This window comes from Vulpes lagopus, chromosome 4 (genome assembly GCF_018345385.1).
Source record: "Vulpes lagopus strain Blue_001 chromosome 4, ASM1834538v1, whole genome shotgun sequence".
In the NCBI taxonomy this organism is placed as follows: domain Eukaryota; kingdom Metazoa; phylum Chordata; class Mammalia; order Carnivora; family Canidae; genus Vulpes; species Vulpes lagopus.
In genome coordinates, this window is record NC_054827.1 from 74,491,305 (window position 1) to 74,517,774 (window position 26,470).

Sequence of the window (26,470 nt, forward strand, 5' to 3'; positions counted from 1 at the left end):
AAACATCCTGGGGTATATGAGGCCACTAAACTAACACACATATATTTACTCTTTTTTTATTATATAACTAAAAAATTAAACTAAAGGTGAGTCAAAGTTTGTACGGCTCATTTTAAGAATTATAATATGGAAAGTAAATACACGGCTGTGTGGGAATACATGGCTTATCTGTCACTGATAGCTAATGAATTCCTTCCTATTAAAATTTAATTGAAAATCTTCAATGATATTTAAGCTTTCACAGAAGTGTAAACTACTGTGACTACAATTCACAATGCATTTAAAACAATTATTCTTTATCATTAAAGTTAATAATATGCACATTAACCTCTTATGTAGTCTAAATCAATATTGTAGTTTAAAAGATATGACCTCTGGACAGCTTTGTCTAAATATTGATTTCATTGTCATTTGTATAAGGTATCAAACAAATTACATGCTGCACTAATATCATTAATGCTGCCCCCATAGAGCCTCTGACTTTATGGGGTTCTTATAATACAGGACATGACATTACAAAATATTGAGGATATCACAAAATATAATTGCCAAATGGACAAGATTTGATTATGGCAGAACAGAGTCGCTGTAAACAGATGATAGCTTCCAAATTCTTTACTCTCAGTGGACAGAAAAAAATACTGCTCTTTAACATGCAGATTGGTTGTTGAGGTTAAGTTTCAAGTGGTGGAATTTTTTCCTGCCTCTGAGGGTCTAATTTACCTTCTTGTGATGCCAGAGATATTTCAGGAGGGAATCTAAAGTCACGTTAAAATGGTGTAATTCTGTAATTAGCAGTTTTCCCAAAATAAATTTGTTTAGAAATTTCTGTTATAAGTTACTAATGAGTCAGAAGTGTTGGAAAATATAGGCGTAAAAGTGAAGATGTTGAGCCTTTCAAATGATCATTATAGGGGATGAACATGCATCACATTTTCTCTCATAATAATTATTGCTATTTCTGTAAAAAAAAAAGTGCAAATTGAAATACCAGCTATGTAATAGGTTAAAAAGTAAATTTTTTACTAATAATTTGTACTAAAAGTAAAAAATTCCAATTTGCTATGAGTCACAAAAATGATTAACACTCTCCAGTTACATCTAATTCTATTTTGATGTTGTGTTTAAATTTTTTAAACCATATGTTACTTTCTGTTTTTCATAACATTTTTTAGACAGGCGATGGGGCCATGATCATGATGCTGCAAAATGTGGATGCTGTTTATACTAAAATTGTTCCCCCCAATCTCTTGTAGGTAAAAGTGACCCATTTTGTGTAGTTGAACTGAACAATGATAGGCTGCTGACACACACTGTCTACAAAAATCTCAATCCTGAGTGGAACAAAATCTTCACGTTGTAAGTAATCATTACCTCGAGCTCATTTCAAATAATGGAGCTAATAATATTTATTTTTGAGATATTCGTGTGTGTGTGTTTATTCTTAACTGATGAGCGACTCTGCGTCTGGACTGTCTCTGCTATCAACAGTGAATATCATAATTGTATTACCTTTCTGACAGCAAAACCTGGGGAAAGAGTATTCCATTTTTCTTTGTTTTCACAGATATTTTTTAAGCTGTGATTTTTATGGTTCGACTAAGGATTTTGCTCCCATTAACTGAATTGTCATACTGCTTCTTCCTTTTATAATTTCTATTGAAATTCTCCCCAACTGCATTGACAACAGGGAGGACAAAGCTCTATTTGTTCCATTGCTCAAATCAGCAAACAATCCAGTCTCAAATTCAGAGATGCTTTAGTTTTGCTTTGTTGCATTTTAGTACAATACGAATATTAAGTATTGTCCTGGTTATCAGAACACCATTCAGGTTATTTTTCCTTTTGTTTTAAAAAAGTTCATAAATCTTTTGAGCACACACTATAAAAGCTGCCAATCTGCACCATAGTATCTCCTAAATTCCGTGTGTGTGTGTGTGTGTGTGTGTTTTAAACTGGGCTTTACAAATGAACTCTGAACAAAGGAAAACTCTCCAGAGTACTTCTTAAAAGTTTTCTAACATAGTTTTATTTTTTTTGTATATGAAAACTGCTAAATTCCTCATTAATTTCTTATAATGTCTCTGCTTAAGAGCCAGTAACTAATCAGATTTAATTATCTGACCAATTTATCTTTAAGGAATTCCACATTTTTATAAGAGATGAAAGCCTGGTCAGGAGACTTGCACTCCTAAGAAGGTTGTTGAGAGTGTTTTTCTCTCGAATGCATAATTGAATGAATAGGTTTGATTATTATCAAAGCCATTAATTGATTGTGCCCTGATAAAGCCTCTTCTTACATGTGGCTGCAGTCTTTCAGTAATGAATATATTCATTTTTTTTGTTTTCTCTTAATTCATGTTTTCTTGGTAAACAGTTTGATCAAAGAATAAATGCTGTCAGCAATTGGGGTTTATTTTTCCAGAAACAAAAATGAAGAGCTCGCACGGTTGTTTATTAACATACGTTGTCTTTGGAACAGAATGGAACACTGTTTAATTTCTAAATCCTGGGGTGGTACAGTAGCTATCAATGTTACATTTTCTCCATCCTGTTTTCTGTGCCGGTTAATTTTTAGTATAAACCTACCAGAAATAAATCAATGTTTTGCTAAGAACTGTAAACAAAGGAGAGGTAGGTCCTACTCTCACAAAAAAAGAAAAATTTTATGAAATATACTTTGACTCTTGCTGATGTCAAATTTAGTGGAGTTTTACACGGGGTTAATAGGAAGGTAGGAATTATTGTGATAATAGTAAGAAGAGAAAGTCTCGAAAACATCAGTACCACTTACTGATGTTTTTTTTATAATAACTTACTCTGCACCCATCCAGATGGAAAATTGTATTTCATTAAAAAATTATAACTTGAAATTACGATGGTGTTCAAAGTTTCAGATAATAGAACCATCACTGTAGTCGACTAAGGTGCATTATGGGAAATTCTGTCAGAAAACCAAGCTACCTTGTATATGTGGATATGCAAATAGCATCCAGAATAATACAGCCACCCCAAAATCAGCTGGAGCCATCTAAATTTTCAAAAGCATTTTTGTTCTTGTTCCCCACTGATGAAGTCTTTTCTTCTTACGTATATTTATTATGCAGCAACATTAAAGATATCCATTCAGTTCTTGAAGTGACAGTTTATGATGAAGATCGGGATCGAAGTGCTGACTTTCTGGGCAAAGTTGCTATACCATTGCTGTCTGTAAGTTTTATTCACCTGACACACTGCTCTGTGTTGCTTTTGCTCAAGGAAAAAAAAAAAAAACCCTCAGCTCTGTATCTGTCATTTCTCAACCAAGGTCTGTAATAAGAACACTAAAAATTTTAACATACTCAATTCACGGCCATGTTGAATCCCATGATAGTTAATTTTTCCTGACAGACTTGATCCTGGTAATGAACAGGTACTTGTCAGAATTGCCACAGTTGTTTTGGGTTCTCTGTCAGTTTCAGCAGCTGGGGGTCAAAGGTCACCGAGGGAGTGTATTCAGTGGAGACCGCGAGACAGACGGCTGTCATGTCCTTTTCCCGCAGATTCAAAATGGTGAACAGAAAGCCTACGTCTTGAAAAACAAGCAGCTGACAGGGCCAACAAAGGGGGTCATCTATCTTGAAATAGATGTGATTTTTAATGCTGTAAGTCTTAACTTTGGCTTTTTTGTACTGCTAAAGAGTTCAGTTTCATGAAAGCTTTTGTTCCTGATTTGTAGAGAATTTCTGTCATTCCTCATTTTCTCTAAACCTTGATGTATCCTGGAGAATACGCTTCTGCCACTGCCTGGCACACCCACACTTTCTGTTCTAGTTGGCGGCTGCCACTGCCGCTGTGCTCTGGCCGCTGCCTGCCGGCGTAAGAAATGGAAGCACATGCATGTGCAACTGTATACATTTATATTTTATGAGCACAGCAGCCAGGACCTTGAAACTTTAGGAATTATGGCAAATTGAACTGCGTGAAAAACTTGTAAACGTTTGTTAATCTATTAATCCATAACAGACACATATGTTGATGTATAGGTGAAAGCCAGCTTACGAACATTAATACCCAAAGAACAGAAGTACATTGAAGAGGAAAACAGACTCTCTAAACAGGTAAAAAAAAAAAAAAAAAAAAGGCAAGGAAAGATTAATCCCTCTGGGAAGACCTGATTATATCTGTAAAACATCTAGGTAAATTCAAATAAACTTTGGAAGTACGGAGGGGGGGAAGACTATGGAATTTTTGGTCATCTACTTATGTGAAATGGCTCTTTCTTTTCTTCTTTCTTTCTCTCTCTTCCCTTCCTTTCCTTAAAAGATCAAACAAGGGCAATACCAAACTAATACATTGGATGGGGGTGGTCAGAATGGAAAGGGGATACTGTAGGGGCTGTGTAGGATGGATATGTATTCATGCATTAGCAAAAGAATGATCGTTTTGAACATAAAATACTGTCTGATTGCCATGGAATGTGTAAATGAGAACACCAAAGGCTGAGGTTCAAATATACGTCCAGACCACCCACAGGTATGATGCAGGTGTGTGTAAAGCGAGCCCTGCGTAAAGCTCTTCCCTCTAATCCATAAGAGGGGGGCTCCATCTTTTAAGGGAAACCTTCCTGTTAATTAGATTTTGACTATGGTCTTTTAGAAGTGAACTTTTATTGGCACTTTGAGCTAAGAAAATAGAAAGTCAGCACATCTGATTTTTCTGTCACAAAGAAATTTTAAATAAGGTTTGATACCTTGTAATTAGACATAGATTTAAATTAGGTTTGATATCAAGTGAAGAAAAGATGCTAAGCTACCTCTTTAAAAAAATGTTTACTTCCAATTAACACAGCTAAAATAAAATGTTTTTGCTATGGCTATAGAGTTTACAGAACTTATTCATGTGTGTTAAAATATTTAACAAATTTTCTGTGCTATTAGAAGACTAAAAGTACTTTTGTTTTTAATCCAATCAGTTCACCATAAACAGTGGGATCTTTGGTTGTTTAAAGACACTGTGCATGAATTACAAATGCAATACCTATCTAAACAGATATACAGATTACATTTTTTTTCACAATTATAGATAAAAGTAATAAAAGGAGCTCTAAAGGGAAGGTGATCGGGGAGGAAGGAAAGAAGGAAACAAATAGGGTGACTCTTTTCCTGAAAGAATTTCAATTTTAACAACTTGTTAAAACTGGTATGCATGTACATGCATCTATATTTCTACACACACACAATATACATATTTTTCCATATGACCTCAGGAAGGTTTACACAAGTACTTCTTTAAAATATCAGGTCAATATTAAAGTATATTTGGCATTAGAAAAATATTAACCTGCAGACATAGTATTCTAATTATTAACACAGCTATAGATCATTTTTTCTACCATCATCTAATATATGGGCTCTTCTTTTCATAGCTGTGGTCATGCCTTGTTTTAAATGTTAGATTTAAATTATATCCATTCTCATGTACCTTTTAAATGAAAGATTTTGTAAAGCATTTGGTTTACCATGAATTTTTTCCTAACTCCAAAATTATGAAAAAGCAATGCGAAAATACAGGTTAAATTTATTGTGGAAAAGAGAGAAAATTAGAGAGAGAACGGGAGAGAGAGAGTCTGAGAGAGAGACTGAGAGAGACTGAAAAATTGGTAGTAAACAAGAGACAATCCTACAAAAATGATGAAAATTTTGTTCTCTGTAACAAAGCAACACTTGACAGGTTTTTCTCCAAGACGTGAAATCACAGCATTCCAAGTTATCCATTTCACTTGGAAATATCTTGAAATTAATGCATTTAAAGACTCTTAAAACCACAATGAGATTTAAGAGTCAAAAAGTATATTTAAGTTCACAGTATGTAAATGTTTTTAATCTGAGATTTTTTTTCCTTTGGAACAAAGGTAGCCCAACCCACATAATGATATTATTTAAGAAAATAAATTTAGCTAAGAAATTGCTCTTATAATTCAGTCCTCTCTACTCTCTCCAGAGATACTTCTCTTCCTTTAACTCGTGAGCCAAATTGCTTGGTATATTCTTACAACTTTATTAACTTTCTGAATCCTTTTTAAATCACACTAAGCTTGAAGAATTTTGTACCCTATCTGATGGTTTTTTAGTCTTGCAAATTCTGATAATATTTTCATCTTCCTTACAGCTGCTACTAAGAAACTTTATCAGAATGAAGCGTTGTGTCATGGTGCTCGTAAATGCTGCATACTACGTTAATAGTTGCTTTGATTGGGATTCACCCCCAAGGAGCCTCGCTGCTTTTGTGGTATGATAATTCTTTATTACTTACATTGTTATTCATTAAATTCAGTAATCATAGCTGCCTGTTTCTGTGGCTATAGTAACAGTTATGTTGATGTGACCATTTTAAAACTCCTATTTTAAGACTTGACTGGACAGATTTGCCGTGGGCAGGAACCTGATGGATCGTTCAAGGTCCGAGTCCAAGAATACTTCGCGCGCCCCCCCCCCCCAAGATTTCCGGAAAGCGAGATAGCTCAGCCAATATATAATTTTCTCCATGATAGTTAAAAAGTAAAATTTTACATATTGCATAATTCCAAATCCCAATAACAGAGCCAAGAAAAGTCTTAGTGTTAAAAACAAAACAACTAATAAGCTTGAGCATCCTCATCTTAATTTTATTGTTCCATAGATTTTTTTTTTCAAAATATGAAAATAATTGGCAGTAGGATGCCAGTTGGGAAGATTTGAATATGTGAGTCCATTGGATGTGGATGTGACCTATTTAAGAGATGTTTTATTGTTTCTGAGATTTTCAGTTTTTAAAAAGGCACAAGTGTGAATTTGATAGATCCAAATAGTCCTCTAACAATGTTCATCTTGTGGCCTTTTACTTTGGTTATTTAAAAACTGCTGATGAGACCAACTTGCAGAGCTAGAAAATCTGAGAGAACACTTTCCTCTGAGCTTTAGCTGGGATTTTCTGCTCTCACATTAGTTTTGCTTATTCAGGATTTCAGTTTGAAGTTTAAGTGAAGTCCTTCTTTCGAAATCCTTTATTTTATTGTCGTATTTGTTAGAATATGAGTACCTTATGCTTCCTTATAGTTTCCAGGTTAGCAGAATATGACTTTATCATGGGGGCTTAAAAGAAAATCCTTAATTATAGTAACAAATCAACATTTTAGTATTACCATTCAAATGAGTGTATGCACATCTGTTTAGCACTTTGAGCTCTGTCCTCCTCTCAGGCCTTGTATGGGACTTTCATTAATGTCTGAGCACATGGAACAAAGAGTGTGTATGTCCCTTTGTGTTGTAAGTTACCAGAAAGTTAGGCAGCCTGCCTCCCATAGACATGTTGTTGTCTCTTTAAAGAAAGCGATTGCCATCATCATTAAGTTTCAGAAAGGAAAATATGCCTCTTTCAATATTCTTTTATTTAGCTCTTTCACCTGATAAATATGTCGGGGTACTGGTAAACAAACCTTGTTATGATTTTTCACTATCATAGAAGCACTTTGATGTTAATGAGGAAAAAATGATGCTGAGTTTCTGTGTATATTTTATGCCATTACTTCCAGGTTCCATGGGGCCTTATAGCAGACACAGAAATATTCTCCTGAAAATGCCATGATGCCATCTTTGATTGTCTCTTTCCAAAGTCGTTCCCCATAACTATTTGCAAAATTTGAAAACAGAAATCTATATAGTTATATCATTTGTTCAGGAACATTCATTTTGAATGCTTTAACATTACAATGTATTGTGTAAGAAGTCTTCATAAACTCCCCCTGCCTTTTGAGGTCACTCGTGTAAAATGCATTCAAGATGGCAGACTTTTTTCACAATATTCTTCTGATTAAAAACAAAAATCAGGCACTGAAAGTCCGACAAACTTTGGTACATTCATATGATACTACTTGAGTGTTTTCACTGTAAGGGAATCAAAGTTCACTGGGGAGGAAAGATAATAATATCTCTCTTAGCTTGTAGCCAGTTTCCAACAGCCTTGGTTGTACAAAAAAACAAATTGAATGCAAGATGCTTGCTAAAAAGAGGTAGGAAAAGAGACTGCAAACAGTGATGGTGAGAAAAGAGGCCTCCCAAGCTGCAATGTGACTGTGCAGTAAGAGTACTTTTGAGAAGAAATGATCATATTAACCATTTCACTGAATAGAAGCACTGAGTCACACTCTACTAAATGTAATTAAAATAATAACAAAACTGAACTTCATTTATCTAGACCTGAGCTGGGCATTCCATCAGAAGGGTGGGGGACCCCTGCCTTTTTCACCCTGGTATTCCAGCATCACCTGCAGAGTATCCAGCACGTGGGAGGTTCCCAATTAAAATGGCTATCTAAATCAATAGACCAGCCTATAAACCAATCAGTCTGAAAATTTTTCTAAAGTGGAGAAAGTCTTCTTGAATGATGCCAGATAAAAAAGGCTTTGCTCTAGTAAAGCTGGTTATTAAATGATGATAGACATAGCTTAATGCTCGGCAGCAATTTTCCCTAGACCCTTATCTAAGTTTTAAACTATTTCATAATCCTCTAAATAATAATATAATAATCCACTATCTGATAATAACAACAACTAAAACTTTCTGAACATTTATGTGCCAGGAAACTGTTCTACAGGCACTAAGGCATGAAAGTGCTTTTCATGCATAAATAAATTTAACATTTCCAACAACCTAATTATAAGGTAGCTACTATTATTTTCCCGATATACAGAGGAAAAAACTGAGGCACAGAAAAGAACCTTACCACAAGTGCACAACAGGTATTATTTTCTTTCTAAAAGAGCTTTTAAAATATGGACCTTGTAATCTAAGTATCATAACAATTCAGAAAAAAAAAAACATTGTTGGATTTTTATTCATCTTACAGATATTAAATGATGTTTTTAAAAGTGAAATGTTTCAAAGATCTCATTGCATAACCAGAGCCTTTTTAGGCCAGTTTATTGAAAAGAACTGCTTTCCATTAGGAGAAGAGTATGAGCAGCACCCCATTGTTACAAACATATTGTTCCCATCATTCCCTGTTGATGGATCTCGGGTCTATTATTATAATATTGGTTCCACTTGGCCCACTTTTTCATAAATGCAGCTGCTTCACGGAGCACATGCATTTGTACCATTATGTGGCTTGGTTTTAGGCCCAGATCAGTAAACTTTATAATGTTTAAGTGCCTTTTTTTTCTATTTCGTTTTATTTTTCTTTTCTAATTTTCTATCCAAAAGTAAATGCAGAATAATGAAATCAAAATGGAAAAACAATGATTTTTTTTTTTTGGTCCCCATGTCAATTAAAGCAGAAAGCTTAAGAAACGCAGGGTTAGGGCTGCTCCAGCCTCTTTGGCACTACCTATGTGTTCTGGGGAAGACGCAGAGCCGGCTGACGAGATCAGAAGCTGCAGTCGGCCTGGGAGGTGAGGGATAAAATACAGGCGAGCATGTTCCTGGGAATGTCCTTGTTTTTGTGTGCTGCGAATCAGGTTTTTAAATTTTACTATGAATATTGTATGCCTAAGAGGAAACACAGACGTATGTGGCACAGAAGGCGCTGCTTGTCTTCGGGAATCATCTTTCGTAGACGTGGAAATGTCTCATAAATTGGGCCTAATTTTCATCAGGCTCTTGACCAGACATTTGTGTTCTTGTGGATGTCAGTGGGTGCAACGTGGAAAAAAAAACCAGAGTGCACACTCTCTTTCTCTTCAGTACTGTCATTTCTCACTGTAATGAGCACAAAAATAATTGGACAACCGAGCTATCAGTGAAAGGACACACTTCAGTGTGCGTCAAAGAATTATTTTACAGGACAAACTTTAATCTTTAAATGTGATTGTAGATAATTTGTGGTACCATCTGTCCATTTGGAATTGTTTTAGCCCTTTCTGTCGTTATACAGTAAGTGCTGCTGTGTTTAACATTAACATTTGATATTTTACACATTTAATTTCTGTTCTGCTGTGTGGTCCTTAGGGAGTGGAGCGCGAGTGCTACATGAGAGAGACAAAGTATTGATCAGTTAACATTTCAGCTACATTTATGTATGTCGCAAAATTAATGAAAATGCCAGACAAAAATGTCAGAGTGCACAAAAAGGTAGAATTTAAATTTGGTAGCTTAATGAAAAGTTTAAGATGTGCATTATCAAAAATGTCCTCTTGCCTTTAAAGTACAATTCCTAACAGAATAACTACAGGGAGACACATATTTTACTTAGAGGAACAATGAACATGAATTATGAAGGGATGTCAACCCCTCAAAGTACCTTGTGTTCCAGAACGGGCATGTTTGAATGCCTAACTGTTACTCATAAAATACATTTGTTTCTGTTCATTTCTGGAAGGCTACTGGCTTCAACTCTCTGTACTGACCAGCCCAAGAGGCAGGCTTCCTACTGAGATTCTTGCCCCCACGCCAGCCAGGTTTTCCTTGGTACCCATGTGTTCCTTTTGTGTCAAGACTGAGAATTCCCTCTACAGCAATTCATCCAGGCCAGTCTGGTTCATTACTCGTTCCTTTCTGGGTCCTTTTCAAATGCCTGGTTTTCCTTTGCTTCCAGAGAATCTGTACTCCACCTTCATTCAATCCCCAGTTTAGTAAAGGATCACACTTGGGAGAACAGCTACTCTCAGAGAAGCTGGGCCATTATGCAGGAAAAGAGAAAAAACAGGGATGATGTATGCAAAGAATGACATGAGGGAGCTCTGTGTAGCCAAATGGGTTAAAAAAATGGAGGGAGCACAAGCAAGGGAGGAAGAAATGAACTTGCAGAGGTGATGGGAATATAATACAACGATCTGAAGACAATAGGCTTGCAAGGATGCCATATCGAGTGTTTTCTGTATAGAAAGCCTGCTGCTATTAAACAGCGTATGGATTTTTCTAAAAGTTATTACAAACAATAAGGACATTTTAAGTGGCCTTCATGTTTGAGGACTAAGAGAGGGGCGTTGCTTAAGAAGAAATATCAATGTGAAAACAAAGGGATATCTACATCACCTGTAGTTCAGGTCCTAGCATTCATGTTAGTGAGCGATGCAGGGGGATGGTACTGGATATAGGAAAGGTAACTTTAGAATCCAACAGAAATTTCTATTTTAAACATGTAAGAGATGTCAGTAATACCACACCAACAAGATTATGCTTCAAGTCTGTGGCAGTTTTCAAATGATTTTTATAGAAGCTTTTGTTGTTGTTGTTGTTGTTGTTGCTACAATTATTTTTTTAGTGCTAAGCAGAAAAATTGGAAATGTTCCAGATGTAATTGTTGTTATTTTCCCTGCAACGACAAAACAGAAGGACCCTCCAAAATCAAAGAAACAAGTACTAAAGCAAAATGATCTGTATAACTCATGGGCCTATCCTTGGATTCTCTCATTTTCCTAAAATTATATAAAATGAAATTTTGAAGCCCTTTTGTCCACTCTTCTTCATTTATGCTCTTCTTTGACATAAACACTTTTTAAGTTTACTAAACAATACTTCCAATCTAATTGATACAAATTTTAAGGCACATTAAACATTTCCTTCACAAATGTGTGAGGACGGAAGAAATCCTATATAGAATTTTGTTTATTTAGAAGACTGTATACCTACAAAATGAACTAAAATCCCTTGTACAAAGTCAAAGACTATTGACTATAGAAGATTCCAGTACTACAATTACCTTTTCAGTAAATAGACTGTGTGTCCAACTCATATGGACACACCGACACTTTAAGTTGATACTCAGACTCTACCTTTTTCTCCCAAATTTGTCTAAATTCCAAGGAATAAAAACATTTTCAAACATTGGCCTATAAAAAATTAGGTTCTCTTAAGAGGTGCCTTTCACAGAGCATTGCATATAAGTTCTCAAAGACCACAATTTAGAAGTGAGTTTTAGGATTGGTCACAACAAGCTAAAATCAAAGGTGGATCTTAGGAAATATAGCAAATCAGATACTAATGGAACAAAGCATTTTGGCTAGATTTCTCACATCCTTCTTGAGGAGTGATACTCTAGCTCAGTTTATAGATCTGTTTAAATGCAGAGTCTTTTTGTTTTGTTTTTTACCTGTCATCTCTACAAGGCAGTACTTCTTCAATCAGTGCATAGTTCTCTTTAAACAGTGCCAACACCCTTTGTCATCTCTTTTAATAGGTGGCAGCAAAATGGCCTCCCACCCTTTGGAGGGAGATAATCACCTAAGACACAGAGTCTACTACTCTGAAAAGCTTATTCCTCTGAAATTTTATTGTGTATTTATAAGAAGAATTTAATTCTTATAGCACGTCACAGGCACATTTCCCATGATCTCTACTCCCCTCTTTTGTCCTGTAAAGTAGGAAGCAGTAAAAGGCTATAATCTGGGTCACATTCTTCTATGGATGGATTTGGGGAAAATAAAACTTTTTCACTTTTTCTCAGGTATAGTGCTATTACACTATGTTATAATTAAACATAAATTGCAAATATCACGAACATAAATGTGATACCTTATTGAATTCAGGAATTAGCCTTCTCGTGAATCTTCATGGTTTGTGTAATGAAAGCTGGGGCAGTAGGGGACATTGTTGCTTCAGTGTGGTCTCCTTCTGGCTGTATGACTGCTGTCCCATTTCACTTCAAGCATTATTTATCAGGTAGTTTCAGCCTCAAGATCTTTATGAGACCCTTTAAAAATATGTTGCTTCGTCCAGATTTTGTAACTGAGTTGACTAAGGATAAGAAATTATAAAATAATGAAATCACTGTCTGTCCTCAGATTCCTAAACTAATGTTCTTGTCCTTTGAAGAATTTTCTACCTTCCATCTTCAATTTAAATTGTTGGGACAAAAGAGAAAGCCACACTCTACTGTGAAATACTATTATGTAAAAGTGTTTTGCAAAGAAAAACATTTAAATTAATGAGATAATTATATAATTTATTTCATGAAAATTTCATGAAAGACTAATACTCTTCTGAACGATTGTAAATTATAACAGAAATGCAGTCATTAAAATACTTCAATCGATAAGTTTACTCTGCACATATTTTCATGCCCCTTTGTATCAGGTAAATATAAGGAATAGGAGTACAATGCTTTCTTTCATCCCATTTTTCTATTTTGACCAGTCATGAAGATATACCTTAGAATTATAAGCGTATTAGAGTTAATTTACCAAGTAAGAAGCCGACCTGAAATGTTGTTTCTGGTTTTTGTTGCTCTTTCCCTTACCCTCATTTTACATTGACCATTACAGTCAGAATTGTCTATAGACCCTGTAGCCAGTCTTACCCTACAGCCAGTAGGTCTGGGAGTAATGACTCCACCTTGTGCCTTCTCCTTTTCTGTGATGGACAGAGGCCCAACACTCAGCAAGTAGTAACATTAGAGATCAGTAAGAGAAAAAAGATGAAGGAGTAACCATTTCTCACGTTCACACCAGTCATCAGCTATTGACTCAAAGGGATGTAATGAAGAGAAAAGCTAACAAGCAAGAAAAGATGGAAATTATATTAGAATGTCAGTAGATATTTGGGTGAAAATGAAAGGCATCCTTGATTTTAAGAATAGAAAAAGAGATCTTAGAGATAAAACTTGGTTTTCATTTTATCTTAAACCAGGGTTTCTCAGTGGAGTTGTTTTTTGTTTTGTTTTTTTTCATATTCAGCCCCCTAAGAAGAAAATTTTCGTTAAATGAGAGAAAATAAATGCCAAGGAATAAGATTTTCTCAGGGAATGTTGGGTTTTGGAAGGTCACAAATCATTGTAATATCTAAGTTTTCTTTTAAACTTAAATTTTTGTCCCCTTGGGTACCATATTGCCCCCCCCAAAGAGAATACATGCTATAAATGAGAGTAACTATGTTTATTTTCCTGCTTTTGGATTTCCTGTAGTTTGCATACAATAAAAATTATTCCTGGGGTGCCTGGGTGTCTTAATTGATTAAGCGTCTGCCTTCAGCTTGCGTTGTGATCTTGGGGTCCTGGGATCAAGTCCTGTGTCGGGGGTGGGGGTGGGTCCCTGCTCAGCAGGGAGCCTGCTTCTTCCTCTGCCTCTGCCCGACTCATTCTCTCTCTCTCTTATGTTCTCTCTCAAATAAATAAATAAATAAATAAATACATACATACATACATACATAAATTCTCTAAAAAAATAAATAAATAAAATAAAAATTATTCCCATAGGTAATCAGTCTGGGGAAAGATAATTTGTGATCTCTATACAAAATTATTGACTACATTAGAGAATTAAAGAAAGGATTTTGTTTGGCTTCATAGAGATTAACGAATTGAATCTTCCCCATACAAAAACCCATATAAGAGTTTTCTTCTCCATACCAAGTGCATTGTTGCGCTTCACTGAAATGGAGAAGTGGGGTGAACATTAATTCTGGCCTAAGTAATATAACTTCCATCATTATGAGGGTTTGATGGGTTTTGTCTATACATTGTGCTGTATTTATGACTAGTAGATAATCTTTATATTCTTAAATGAATATCATTATGTCAGAGATATAAAAGCATACTTCATTAGGCTTGATTACCTATTAGATCTTCATTGGAAGGGAAGGAAAAAGGTTGTGGAATAAGAGTCATTTAAAACAGTGAAAATACATGTTTTCCTGACTATTCTGCATGTCAAGTTGCCTAATTCCCCATAGGAATCAAAAAATTTTTACTCTTGCAATTTATCAATAATACGTAGATATATGATATTTTATATCCCACTTAGCTCTACACAAATAATTCTAGGGTGTTTTCCATTGTTAGCATCCTATGCCTTTCTTGCCAAGCAGACTTCAGGCCAAAAGAATTTATCACTCAGTTTTGTCATAAAATGTTGGTGAAGTAAATATTATTTTCCTTAGTCAATTACAGAATCTTCTAATTTAAAATAATAGATTGAATAAGTAAATAAATAAATAAATAAATAAATAAATAAATAAATAAATAAATAAAATAATAGATTGCCAACGTTAAAGGCAGTCCATTAATTATCCACAACTTAGTATCCTGGGGTTGTATAAAGAAGGTGTTACATTTTGAAGCAATATTAGTAAAGTGATGGCTGCTACTCAGAGAAAATTAACTTATAAATATAAAAGTTCAGATACTAGAGTTTACTTTTTTGACTAGGTGGCAATATTGAAAATCTTTCAGGTTTTTAAAAAAATTATTTAGAGTTTGGTTCTTCTATTGCAAGAGCCTCTTGCATGCCTCAGCAGGGAGGCTGGTATTTATTGTCTGTAAAAGAGACCTTTAACCTAGGTTTTACTAGCTACTCTGGCTGTGTACTATTTCTTTCTTTCTTTGTTTTTTTTTTTTAATATATTCTTAGAATATGAGACTCCTGTCACAATTTCTAAGTCCTAAACCTCGGTTGATGTGTAGTTCAAACTAAATATTCTTCAAATAAGGTCCCAATCTCCAAATAGGATGTAAAAGTCTGTTTTGTAAGACAGTTGCTTAGACTTTGGAACACATTTCCCCAAAGTAGCAATGTCCTAAACAATGACATAGAGCCTATCATATACAAAACCTATCAATTCCTTGATAGAGTACTAGCTGTAGAGTGGAAACATTGCATGTAGGAAGTAGATTCAGTACAATCATGGCTTGGTGCTCAGGATGCCAGCAACACACCTATCCCAATCCTACCTTCAGCGTGGAGCACCTGCCTCATGGCAAAGGCAAGGGTCCCACAAAGGTGGAGATTGTATAGACTTTGAAGGATCCAGATGAAGTCATAGAATGTTACAGTTGGAAGGGAGTTCAGAGACCATTATACAGTAGAGGAGATTAAAGGACTGTCATGTAAAGGGAGTTACTGAGATACTAACTCTCCTCCACCAATTGCTGGGAGTGGATGCTTCAAAGACAGCAGCACTGAAAGAATAAGAGAGGCAGAGAGAGAGAGGAAGATAGAAAGATCCACCTCTCTATCCTGAAGTTAATGTGTCACATTGTCCTTAATTAAAGAAAGCCAAGTGTCTGACATTGTCCTATAGAATTCTAAGAGTATAAAACTGGACTCCCATGTTTGGTATTTCCTGTTAAGCATTTTGTTGGCTGGCATTGTCTACCAGAAACAGTAAACTTGTGTTCACTTTACTTAGTGTTCTTCCTGAGGTTAATAAGTGTGTATCTCATGTTTTAATCAACTTTTTTATTAGTTGAGGTCACATCACACTATAGCTCCCCAACCGACTGCAGAGATGAGTGTACAGTAATACACTTACAGTAATACTCTTAAAGGGTTCACTGTGTGTCAAAGTGAGGCACCTTTTAGACAAGTAATGTCATTAGGCCTCCAAGTAGTATAATTTACTTACTCCCAAAAGTACATGTAGACTCATTAAGAATATATTTTCCAGTTTTCAAACTTGTATTTTCACTGAGTTACTTAACAGCTTAAACCATCTATATTGATTCATATTGATTTAATGGTAGCTAAGATGAAGCTGCCCATGGCTTAAACATTCATTAGACTAAATAAATGCCAGGAAAAAAAAGTGTATGTATTTTGAATTATTTGGGAAAATTGGTGATCCAGCTTCGTTGTATTGCTCTCATCCTAAATGTCCTTCAAAATTCTGTAGATTGAAATTTTTCTTGCTATAATTAAGCAATATTATAGAATAGTATGTCTCTTTACAAAGTAGTAGAAGTACTAAAATAATAATTTGGGCATATTTTGAAATACTATTAGATTTTGTAGGGTGTTGCCACCTTCATTATATAAATTATGTGCTGTAAGCTAGGTGCACGAATTTATTACTGTTAAAGTTACTGGAGTGAAGAAAGCCAAATTAAGTCACCTATATGAAATACTTTGAAGTCCTGAAGTACAGGGCCTGCGGATCATTTAGGCTTGAGTGATGCACACAGCCATAACACAGTTTCTTGTTTCTGGGAGCTATATCGTCTTTCAGAATTTGTATCCATCTTGAAAACTGATACAACTTAAAATTATTATTTGAAAATATCCTATATTGGATCTAAGAGAGAGAAATAAATCACAAGAAAAAAATGTCTCACCAGTGTTTGCTGAAAACGCATGACTCTCCTCCCCAAAATATTTAATAATATTTAGACATTTTTAGTAATGCCGCGGTTCTATTTCTAATTGAGTAGAATGTTTAACCTAAGTTTAAGGAACTAGGAAATAAAATAGATTATAAACTGAAAAATGCCATTTGTCAGTATTTTTAATCCATTACTAGAACCAGTGACAGGAAATAAATCCAGGCTGTTCTGCTTGAGATGCATTTCAGTTGCCATTAACAGATCTTCCCCGTTTTCATGCACACTCAATAAAGCTGTGTTGAATCACTGACTCAGATGACTTCAGCAGGCAAAACTTGAAGTTAAAGCTGTAATATTGTAACAGAAGCCCCCAACAGTAGTATCAGATGAAGCTGAGAATAAATGTAGTATATCAGGCATCATAAAAGAGTGAATGTGGGATACATTTATGCCCTCCTCTATCTACTAGGAGATTCATACATAAGATTCACACTCATTATTCTCGTCATCTTAATGAGATCAGTGTGGGAACATTTCTCTCCTTTCGCTCTTGACTGTCAGAGATGGGACACTCCATTATTTCTTCTTCCTCTCTCGACTTGAAGGGACTAGTTATATTTTCTTGGAAGGCCGGAAATGTTAACTGGTTACAGCAGGCAGCCCCAGAATATCGCCTGTAAAGGCTTGAGGACTCTAGGTAGAGACCACAGCAGTAGTCTCCCTCATGCTCCTGCTGGTGCTTTTTCACCTGCCTGTGCTTTTATTTTCTTTCAGGTTTTTATCATCTGCCCTATTTCCCAAGGCGTTTGCTCGGAAAAGGAAGGAAAAGATAATTTCTCTGTGTGGAGGAAGATAGGGTACCTGAGTACTACCTCTAATTGCTCTGTCCCTTCTCGTTGGATCTATGGCCTTAATTAATTTTGCACCCAGTCTTCTTAAACCGGTTCTGAATGCAGTTGGCTCCTATGTCCGAGCCAGACGATATGTCCGGCCTTGAACGGAGCGAGGTAAAATGGGCAGGGGACCAACTTCTAATGCATCTTATCCTCACATAAATTTTCAGATCTGTCAAGAAACAGTCACTATTTATAATTGAAGTTGCTAGGACAGATTTTTATCATGTTTTTAGCTCACAGATTCCCTTCATCCTTAAGGACAAGAGAGCAGGACCTGATGGAAATATTGTTTAAGCTATCCGGACTATTGATTATTAATTTATATTGTAATCCAATGTTTGGGGTGCCGCATTCCTTTAGAGAAGCTCATGTGTGAGAGGATTCCCTTTAACATGATTGAAGAATTTTAAATAGGCATTTTTAATATTTGCTGCCCTCTTAATATAACTTGTTTAATGCACCACTGTTAGCACAGGGATTATGAGTTAATAAAAATGTCAGAGTATTAGCGAATAAAACACTATATAATTTTCCCCAGGTAATGATTAACAGCATAAGGCTATATTAACAATACTCTTAGTGTACAGTCCCTAAATGTATTTGATCCTCGTCTTTTAGAAAGTAATTTTATACTGAAATTCAGTAATAAAATATTTGAGGGATTTAGCTAAGCTACTGAATGTAAACTTCTCAGGTGCATGAATCTTTCGAAAGATTTGTATCATACTGCTGTGTAAAATATCCCTCTATTTTAAAGTCAATCTGAAAGTTTTAAGTGTTAGCTTAACATTCACCTTATTTGAGATTCATATGGAGCTTATTTATCTCATCCCAGCATTTGTTTAAACAGTTGAAAAATAAAATTAATAAGCCATGAGGTCATTATTACGTAATGTTTTTGCTCCCATAGATAAATGGGTTTCTTTTTCTGTCTTTCCTTTTAAATAATGTCTCTCCGGCTTTGTTCTGTGGCTGCAGCAGGCTGTTAGTATGTATCTTTATACCATCAGAACGAATGAGATATATCTGTATAAATTATTGATTCACTTGAGCCTACCTCTGTAATTCAGAGCTGAAAACTCTGGCAGCTTATCTACTAGAATGATATAACTCGGAGACTGAAGTTACCTACCACAGCAACAATTGCCAGTTGGGGGGTCAAATGCCCTTTTACCTTTATACCCGAACACCTGCAAATTGAGCTGTACCCCATTCAGAATTTCAAGAACAGGCCCATTGTCGCAGGAAGTAGAGTTTGTTTCTTGGAGAAAATTATGCCAGTTCTAGTTCTGAATGAAAGACAAGGCTTTTATTACTCAAGGGATATTAGGGCTGACTGCTTTTTTGAGAAAACAAATTTGCTGTAACTTTATCTGTAATTTAGTCCTGAATGGGTACAAATAGACTGCACATTGTATGGTGCAGAAAGAAGAAAATAGGGGTTTGTTAAAGCCATACAAGGGCTATGTAACCATTATATTTCCGAGGGAAGTCTTATCAGAGTTGCAGGTTATAAGGGGGAATAATTTGGTTACAGCCTTAGCATCAAACACCTGTTTGGAATTTTAGTTTAGAATGACACTGGAAAAAAAAGTTCTTGTCTAAAGCTGTGGGTGATGAAATAACCCATCTCCTGCAGGTTGCTGTACTGGCTGTCTTTGACCCAGAGACTGGCCCTCTCCAGAAATTTCCAGAATTATTATAATCACTCCTCCTGAGGTTGAGTTTCAGACTCAAACCTAGTCGGAGGGTGTTGACTTGTTTCACCTTTATGAAAAGATTAGATTTACAGCTTTAAAGACCCTTGCCAATTAAAAAAAGAAATCCTATGCAATATTCTTCACGTTAAGAGTCTGATTTAAGCTTTGCCAGGGCTGAGAGCAAGATGAATGTTGTGAGAAGGGGACAAGAAAAAGCGTGCTTCAGCTGATGAGCCTCCAGGTTACATAGTGTGGGGAACTAATGGATCATATATTATTTGGAGAAACTCATCCCTCAAGTTGGTCACCCACTCCTTAGTCAGCAAGCTCAGTAGTTGTCATAGAAACACCCATTTTTACAGTGTTATAGTTGATCACTGACATGGAACCAGACTAGGTAATCAAACATCTTAGCCATATGCTTGTTCTGAGCTCCAACCTAGTCAATTAGCACATTTTCTATTAAAAACTTGGTTGTAATAGGTCTTCATTAGCTAGCAGTTGCCATAATTGAATAGTTACTTAATTATGTCCATCCCCCAACCTCATTTTCACTTCTTTACAGAGTCCAAGTAGGAATATATCCAAGAACGTTCAGGTGCCTCACTTCAAGCAAAATTCATGACCTTCACCTCAAACAAGCTGTTAGAGGTTGATCCAGAGTTTAAAACCTGATTTTTCTTACTGTGTGTTGGCACATAGAACCAGGCCCTTGGTCTCTTCCTTTTTCTGTTTACATCAGGATTTCTTTTTTTTTTTTTTTTTTAATTTATGATAGTCACAGAGAGAGAGAGAGAGAGAGAATGAGAGAGAGAGAGACACAGGCAGAGGGAGAAACAGGCTCCATGCACCGGGAGCCCGACGTGGGACTCGATCCCGGGTCCCCAGGATCGCGCCCCCGGCCAAAGGCAGACGCCAAACCGCTGCACCACCCAGGGATCCCTACATCAGGATTTCTAGTATTTCTTCTCAGAGTAAGGAATGGGAAGATGTCTATGGTAAAAGCCCATTGTGTAGTAACATCTCTAGAATGTGAACCCCTTTCTAACCTTAAACACATCCCTTCCTCTACCATTTTTCAGCCTTCCCACCAGATACCCATCTGAGCATGTCATTATCCTGGGATTACTCCCCATTATCTGCAATATGCCCCCCTGCTACCCTCTGCCCGTGTCAGTTATTTTTTATGTCACGGAATCTCACCTGTGCCCTGTATTATCTGATGATCAAATCTGTTATCTAGGGGTGGGAATGAGCCACCTTCCCACCTATGCACATTTTATTACTGCCCTTGTGGACAAAATATTCTGATTTTCTTAGACATCCAAGTCCTTATTTACAAGCATGTTATAAAGGTTGTAGCTGGGTATCAGAGAGCAGGTTAGGGTATTGAAGTGGTCCTCCCATAACGCCATGTAGGAAATTTCTGACCTCAGCCGCTCATGTGAATGCTCTTCTTGGTTGGTGAGAATTGTACCTCCTTCTTCATTATGAAATCATAAATATGAAAAATCTGGAAGAGAATTGATCATAAAGGTTTTCTGAGCTTGGTGGCCTCATCAGGCTTTTCTCTGTGTATTACAAAAGAAGCAAAAGCACTTTACCTCAGAAGTATAACCACATTTAGCTTTAAAAACACAGGATTCCAACTTCCCTGCATTACAAAGCATCATAATTGCAAAGTTTTTGCCTTCAGAATGGCGCATGAAAAGTAAAAATACAATCAAAGTCGTGCCAACGTTCCTGCTACTGTCCATCCTCTGGAACATGGTAAGGTCCTTTCTAATACATATATCCTTGCTGACCAGGTCTTTGCGATTTAGATTTGCAGGCTGGATTCAATGTAAGAGTATAAATTGTTTCGAGGATGACAGATTGCACATCTGGTTTCTTCTCCCCCTCCCCCAACCCCTGTGTTCACCTTTATAACATTTTTTTTCCACAAAGTAATGTGGTTTAAAAATCATTTTAAGTTGCCTAACATAAACGATAAAATCAAATATTGGATTCAGAAACAATAGCCTTTATTGGTTTGTGACAAGTGATCCATCTTTTTACATTAGTGCAGCTTTCTGAACCAGATTATTTTTCATAATTGATAATTTGTGAGTCATATATTTGTTATCTGTTCTTTTATGGCCTTGAAAATAGTGAACGATGCCAAAGATCACTGTGCTTTTATAAAGAAAATTATTTTAGTGTCGTTTATTGGCTGGCATTTCTGAAAGTATGTTACCAATAAGTTTTGCAGAGAATGTAACAAAGATAAAAGTAAGAACCCCTGCTAGAAAGAGACCTGATAGGTGCAAGATTCATGAATTTAGTTTTAGAATTCATTCATGTTAAGCATGAGAACAATGAAAATACACAAATATGAAAACAGTGTCGAATATTGTCCTTTAAACTGAGGAAAAATGGTTTTGCTGCATGTATGGACAATATTTCTGTACACAATCCACATTAAAACGACACAGACACAGTATGCTACCTTGTTATGAGCATTACAATTATACCAACAGAATAAGGACTCTAGTTCTTATGATCAATAATTTTGGTTGATTTTGATAAATAGCGTTAGGATAAGTATCTACCAACCATAATATAATTTTTATGATTTAGCTTTACATTTTGTTCCTAAAGGCTTCTAAAAGGCAACAGGGAAATTTTTACCCTTTATTATGGTTTGTAATTATGTTATGATAGAATTAGAGCTCTACATTATAAATTTGCCTCAGATAAATAATAATAAGGACTCGAAAATCTATTTTGCCTAAGAGAGCAGAATTAAAAACTTTTTCTTACCGTTAGTTAATAATTTTCTCACATATCCTGAACACTTTCACTAATTCCGTTCGCAGTTATACTGACTGACAAAGTATAAATCAGTTGGAAAAGTAACAACCCAATTTGTGGAGAACTATATGAGGAAAAATACCGTTAGGTAGATTAAATATTAATTTCACAGAAAATTCATTATGAATTTGATTTTAGAAATTATATGGTTTGTCCTCAATCTTTATTAAAATTTCTCCTGAATAATTTAATTATAGAAAACTCTAATATATTATCTACTTAATTAAAATAAAATTGAGATCATTTAATCATTGTATAATTATATTATGATTATATACAATTAAATACCATATATAAAACATTTGCTCTTCAAGAGACACTAATAGTAGAGGAAGAAAAAAAAAAAAAACACCTGCAGGTTAATGTGTTCAGCACTTCTACTTCTAAAGTTATAAATTCTATTACAGATATTTGTTACATCATCTAATAGCTTAAAATTCACACTTTAGTTGGGGGGAGATGCTGAACAATATACAGTTGGCTACAATCAGAATAAACTAGTATATTTATTACTAGTACAATGCTTTTTCCTTGATTATTCTATTTTCTCTCCTTAATTAATTGAATTTCACCTAAGATTATTCTAAATGTTTCAAAGATATATATTGGTTAATATTTTATTATTCAAAACCAAAATCCAGTTATAAAGAATATCCTTTCCTCCCTCAAACTGAATGTGTTCTAAATTGTGTTTAAAATTAAAAGTGTGGGGAACATCTTCATCAGATGGGCAAGCCGAATGTTTGAACTATATAAATAGCCATATTATAGAATGATAACTTTCCTTTATGCGTATCTTGGAAAATGTTGACAATGTTATTTAGCGTCTATAACAGTATGAGAAAGAATTTGCTCTACCTTTTCAGATGTTTCATTGGCCTCATTTATGGCATTTGCAGTGATGGTGGGATATGTTTATTTGTACATATGGTGTGACAGATTGTTGATGTGTTTTAACCATAATATATTATTCCGTTTTGAAACCTACTCTCTCTAGAGTTGGAATTTCTTTATAGTTGAGGGAAAAATGCATTTCTAATAACTCGTCTTATAGCTTCAAAGATCTGTGTTTTAGAAATCACCTTCTGTATTTCAGAAAATGTGGCTGTTATATGAATTACTGAGAATTCAGTGTTAATCATATTTTTTGTCAGTGAAAATCAGATTCCTTTATTGTAAGATGAACTACCATCTGAGCTTCATAACCGAAGAATTTGATATTTTCTCTAAGAAGTACAGTTTAAAATACACATAATCTTTCAATTACTCTAAATATTGAAATAGATAGTTTTAAACAAATGAATTTTAAAAGCTATATAGAGTCCAGGAGAAAGTCACATAAACTCTTCGCTGCTCCAACCACTGCTGTCTTACGAGATTTGCTTGAACGATAGAAACTTACTCCAAATTTTGTAATTGATTGCTCTACCAAAAACAATGAAAATTATCAATATAGATTTTACATAGAATCTATCTACATCTATCTTCAATATACATGCAGATGTATCAGAATACATTATTGAGACAGACATTTATGCTCTTTAGAAAAACAATTTACATTTTCAGAAGATAATGAACCCTCCAAAAGAAAAAAAAAAGGGAAATAACAGAAAACGCTAAAAGTAGATTGTAGTTTTAGAACAGAAACTGTCAATATACATCTCAGTGTGTATTATGCAATCTTTTCATGCTCCTGGATTTGTCTACTGATCAGTATATAACTTACATCGCCGTGTTAAAAAACTATTTGCCTCTTTTTTTCCCCCTCCACCCTAATTGTCTTGTATGTCATTCTTCAGTTTGGCCTGTAGGTAGCAATCTTGCACTGTAAAAGCTCTCCACTTTCTCATTTATTTAGGCTGGAAAAGCTTACACCATTACAGATCTGTTAAATGTAAGCAGTGTTATTTGCATAAATTCCAGACTTTGATGATGGTCTGTGGCCTACAGATTATTTATGCAGTTGTTTGGCCTTGAAGTTCACGATTTTGCTCAGAGGTGACCTTTCTTTGCATTGTGACCCCATGTAGGTGGGAGACAGCTGAATGGTTAAGTGCATAACCTGGAATCTTGAAAATCATGAGGCCTCTTGTCTGAAACATAATGCTTTGTTTCTCATACAGCCCTTCAGATAAAAAAGAAATACACAGGTCTTCTAAAATATAGAATAATATTTTAGGACTATGTAACAAATATTACAAAGAAGTGCTTCTGGAAGTCAGGCACTCTCACAAGCAAGGAGGCAATTACTATTAGCATCTCAGAACCTTTACCAATTTAGACCTGTTTAATCTTATTTCTGTTAAGAATAGTTCAAAGAATGCCAGGAGGATCATTCTTATTGTGATTTTTTATTTTTAAACTAATACTACAGAGTGCCATTGCGTATATATTTCTTAAGTGAAAATGAAGATCACCGCCTTCCTTCTCAGCTGTTTTTTTGGAATAATTGACAGCAGTGTTTTAATTCAAACAGTTGCAGAGCATGTGTTTCATACCAAAATGCACCTTTATTTCTAATTCATGGGTTGAAAATAGTACATGATATTTTTAGAAGTAGAACTTTTGATTTATTTCAGAAAGATAATTCTCTTCTCCCAGCAGGGGTATTTTATTTGTCCAATTTTGATGTGCTTTTTTCATTCCTTCCTTCCTCATACTGGCTGAGTGCCGAGTGAGTGTCCAGGTTCTGTTCTAGTTCGGGAGGTCCGAGTGGTTAGGAGCCAATGGGAAACATTTACATTTTATTAAAATCTTACTTCACTGAGGAGCGAAGTGGATTTTTAATTACACTAAGATCTTATTAATATATTTTACTTTTAGGTAATCTGTCACACCAGCGAATGTCTAATTCCATGATGTTTTAGTGGTATTCAAAAAAAAAGTATACACCCTCATTTCTGTGTCCCTCTACCAAGAAACTTACTGGATTTTAGAGAATGGAGCTTGGTTTATTTATTTCAAGGATCCTTTGAACATGTGGTTTCTGAATTATTGTATTTTTCCTTTTTTTAAGATTTTATTTATTTATTCATGAGAGACACAGAGAAAGAGAGGCGGAGACACAGGCAGAGGGAGAGGCAGGCTCCCTGCGGGGAGCCTGATTTGGGGCTCGATCCCAGGACCCCCGGATCACGACCGGAGCCAAAGGCAGATGCTCAATCACTGAGCCACCCAGGCATCCCTATTGTATTTTTTAATATGGAAAATTATACTTAGGTGGGAGAGAAATGAACCTTTGATTGTCACTGCTATGTCAACGTATCTCAAACTGTAAGCATTTTCAGTTTCAGCTGTTGACCAAACTGGCATCTTATTTTGCAAAAAAATTCCCATCATGTTAGCAGTTGTGTCATCAGTTCCCACCTTTGTTGATAAAACTTCAAGTACTTTTCTGAAGTTTGAAATTAATCCAATCATAAGAAACTCATGGCTGTAATTGCACTGGGATCCATCATTCCTACTTTTTATAATACTTGCAAAGGTTACAGAGTGCAGTTTCAAGAACAAGAAGAGCTTATTGTTTGTGAGGAGTAGCCTTTGATTCCATGGATCAGTGGTTATTAGAGCTGCAGCTGGTTCACGACAAATATTCACATCTTAAGTGGTTAGATAGAGAAGTCATTTTCTCACAGGGTGACCTCCAGGGCTGGGGGGCGAGGGAAGCTCAGAATGAAGTAACTTGACTAAGAAGTTCTGAACCGACTGGTCAAACTGGAGACAACTAATGTTAATGGCGTAGGGAAGCTTCTTCATTTCTTAATGTTGCACATTTGATTTTGAATCTTTCTTAGTTGTTTTTCAAGACTTTCTGATTAGAAGATCCAATGACATACTCCTTTATTGGTTGTAGGTGATTTATATGTTGGCTTTAAACAGATTTGGGCATAGTTTAAAATTGTTATTTTTTAGTATGCTCTCTTCAACTCTGAAAATGTTCTTTATACTAGCTACAAATATCTGACAGCCCTTTTCTCCACCCGCTCACCACCCCTTCCAAATCAAGGCTTAGGCTAGGATACCAAACAGAGA

General features: G+C 35.5%; 1 protein-coding gene across 9 annotated transcripts in view; it reads left to right on the forward strand.

Annotated features, from left to right (window-relative positions):
* Positions 1-26,470, forward strand: part of MCTP1 (multiple C2 and transmembrane domain containing 1) — a 349,470-nt gene that overhangs the window by 186,862 nt on the left and 136,138 nt on the right. For all 9 annotated transcript variants that reach the window (XM_041753629.1, XM_041753630.1, XM_041753633.1 and 6 more), the window contains 5 exons: positions 1,257-1,359; positions 3,108-3,210; positions 3,543-3,644; positions 4,026-4,100; positions 6,151-6,270. In XM_041753629.1, coding sequence (XP_041609563.1) covers positions 1,257-1,359; positions 3,108-3,210; positions 3,543-3,644; positions 4,026-4,100; positions 6,151-6,270 — 503 coding nt within the window. The remainder of the gene's footprint in view (positions 1-1,256; positions 1,360-3,107; positions 3,211-3,542; positions 3,645-4,025; positions 4,101-6,150; positions 6,271-26,470) is intronic.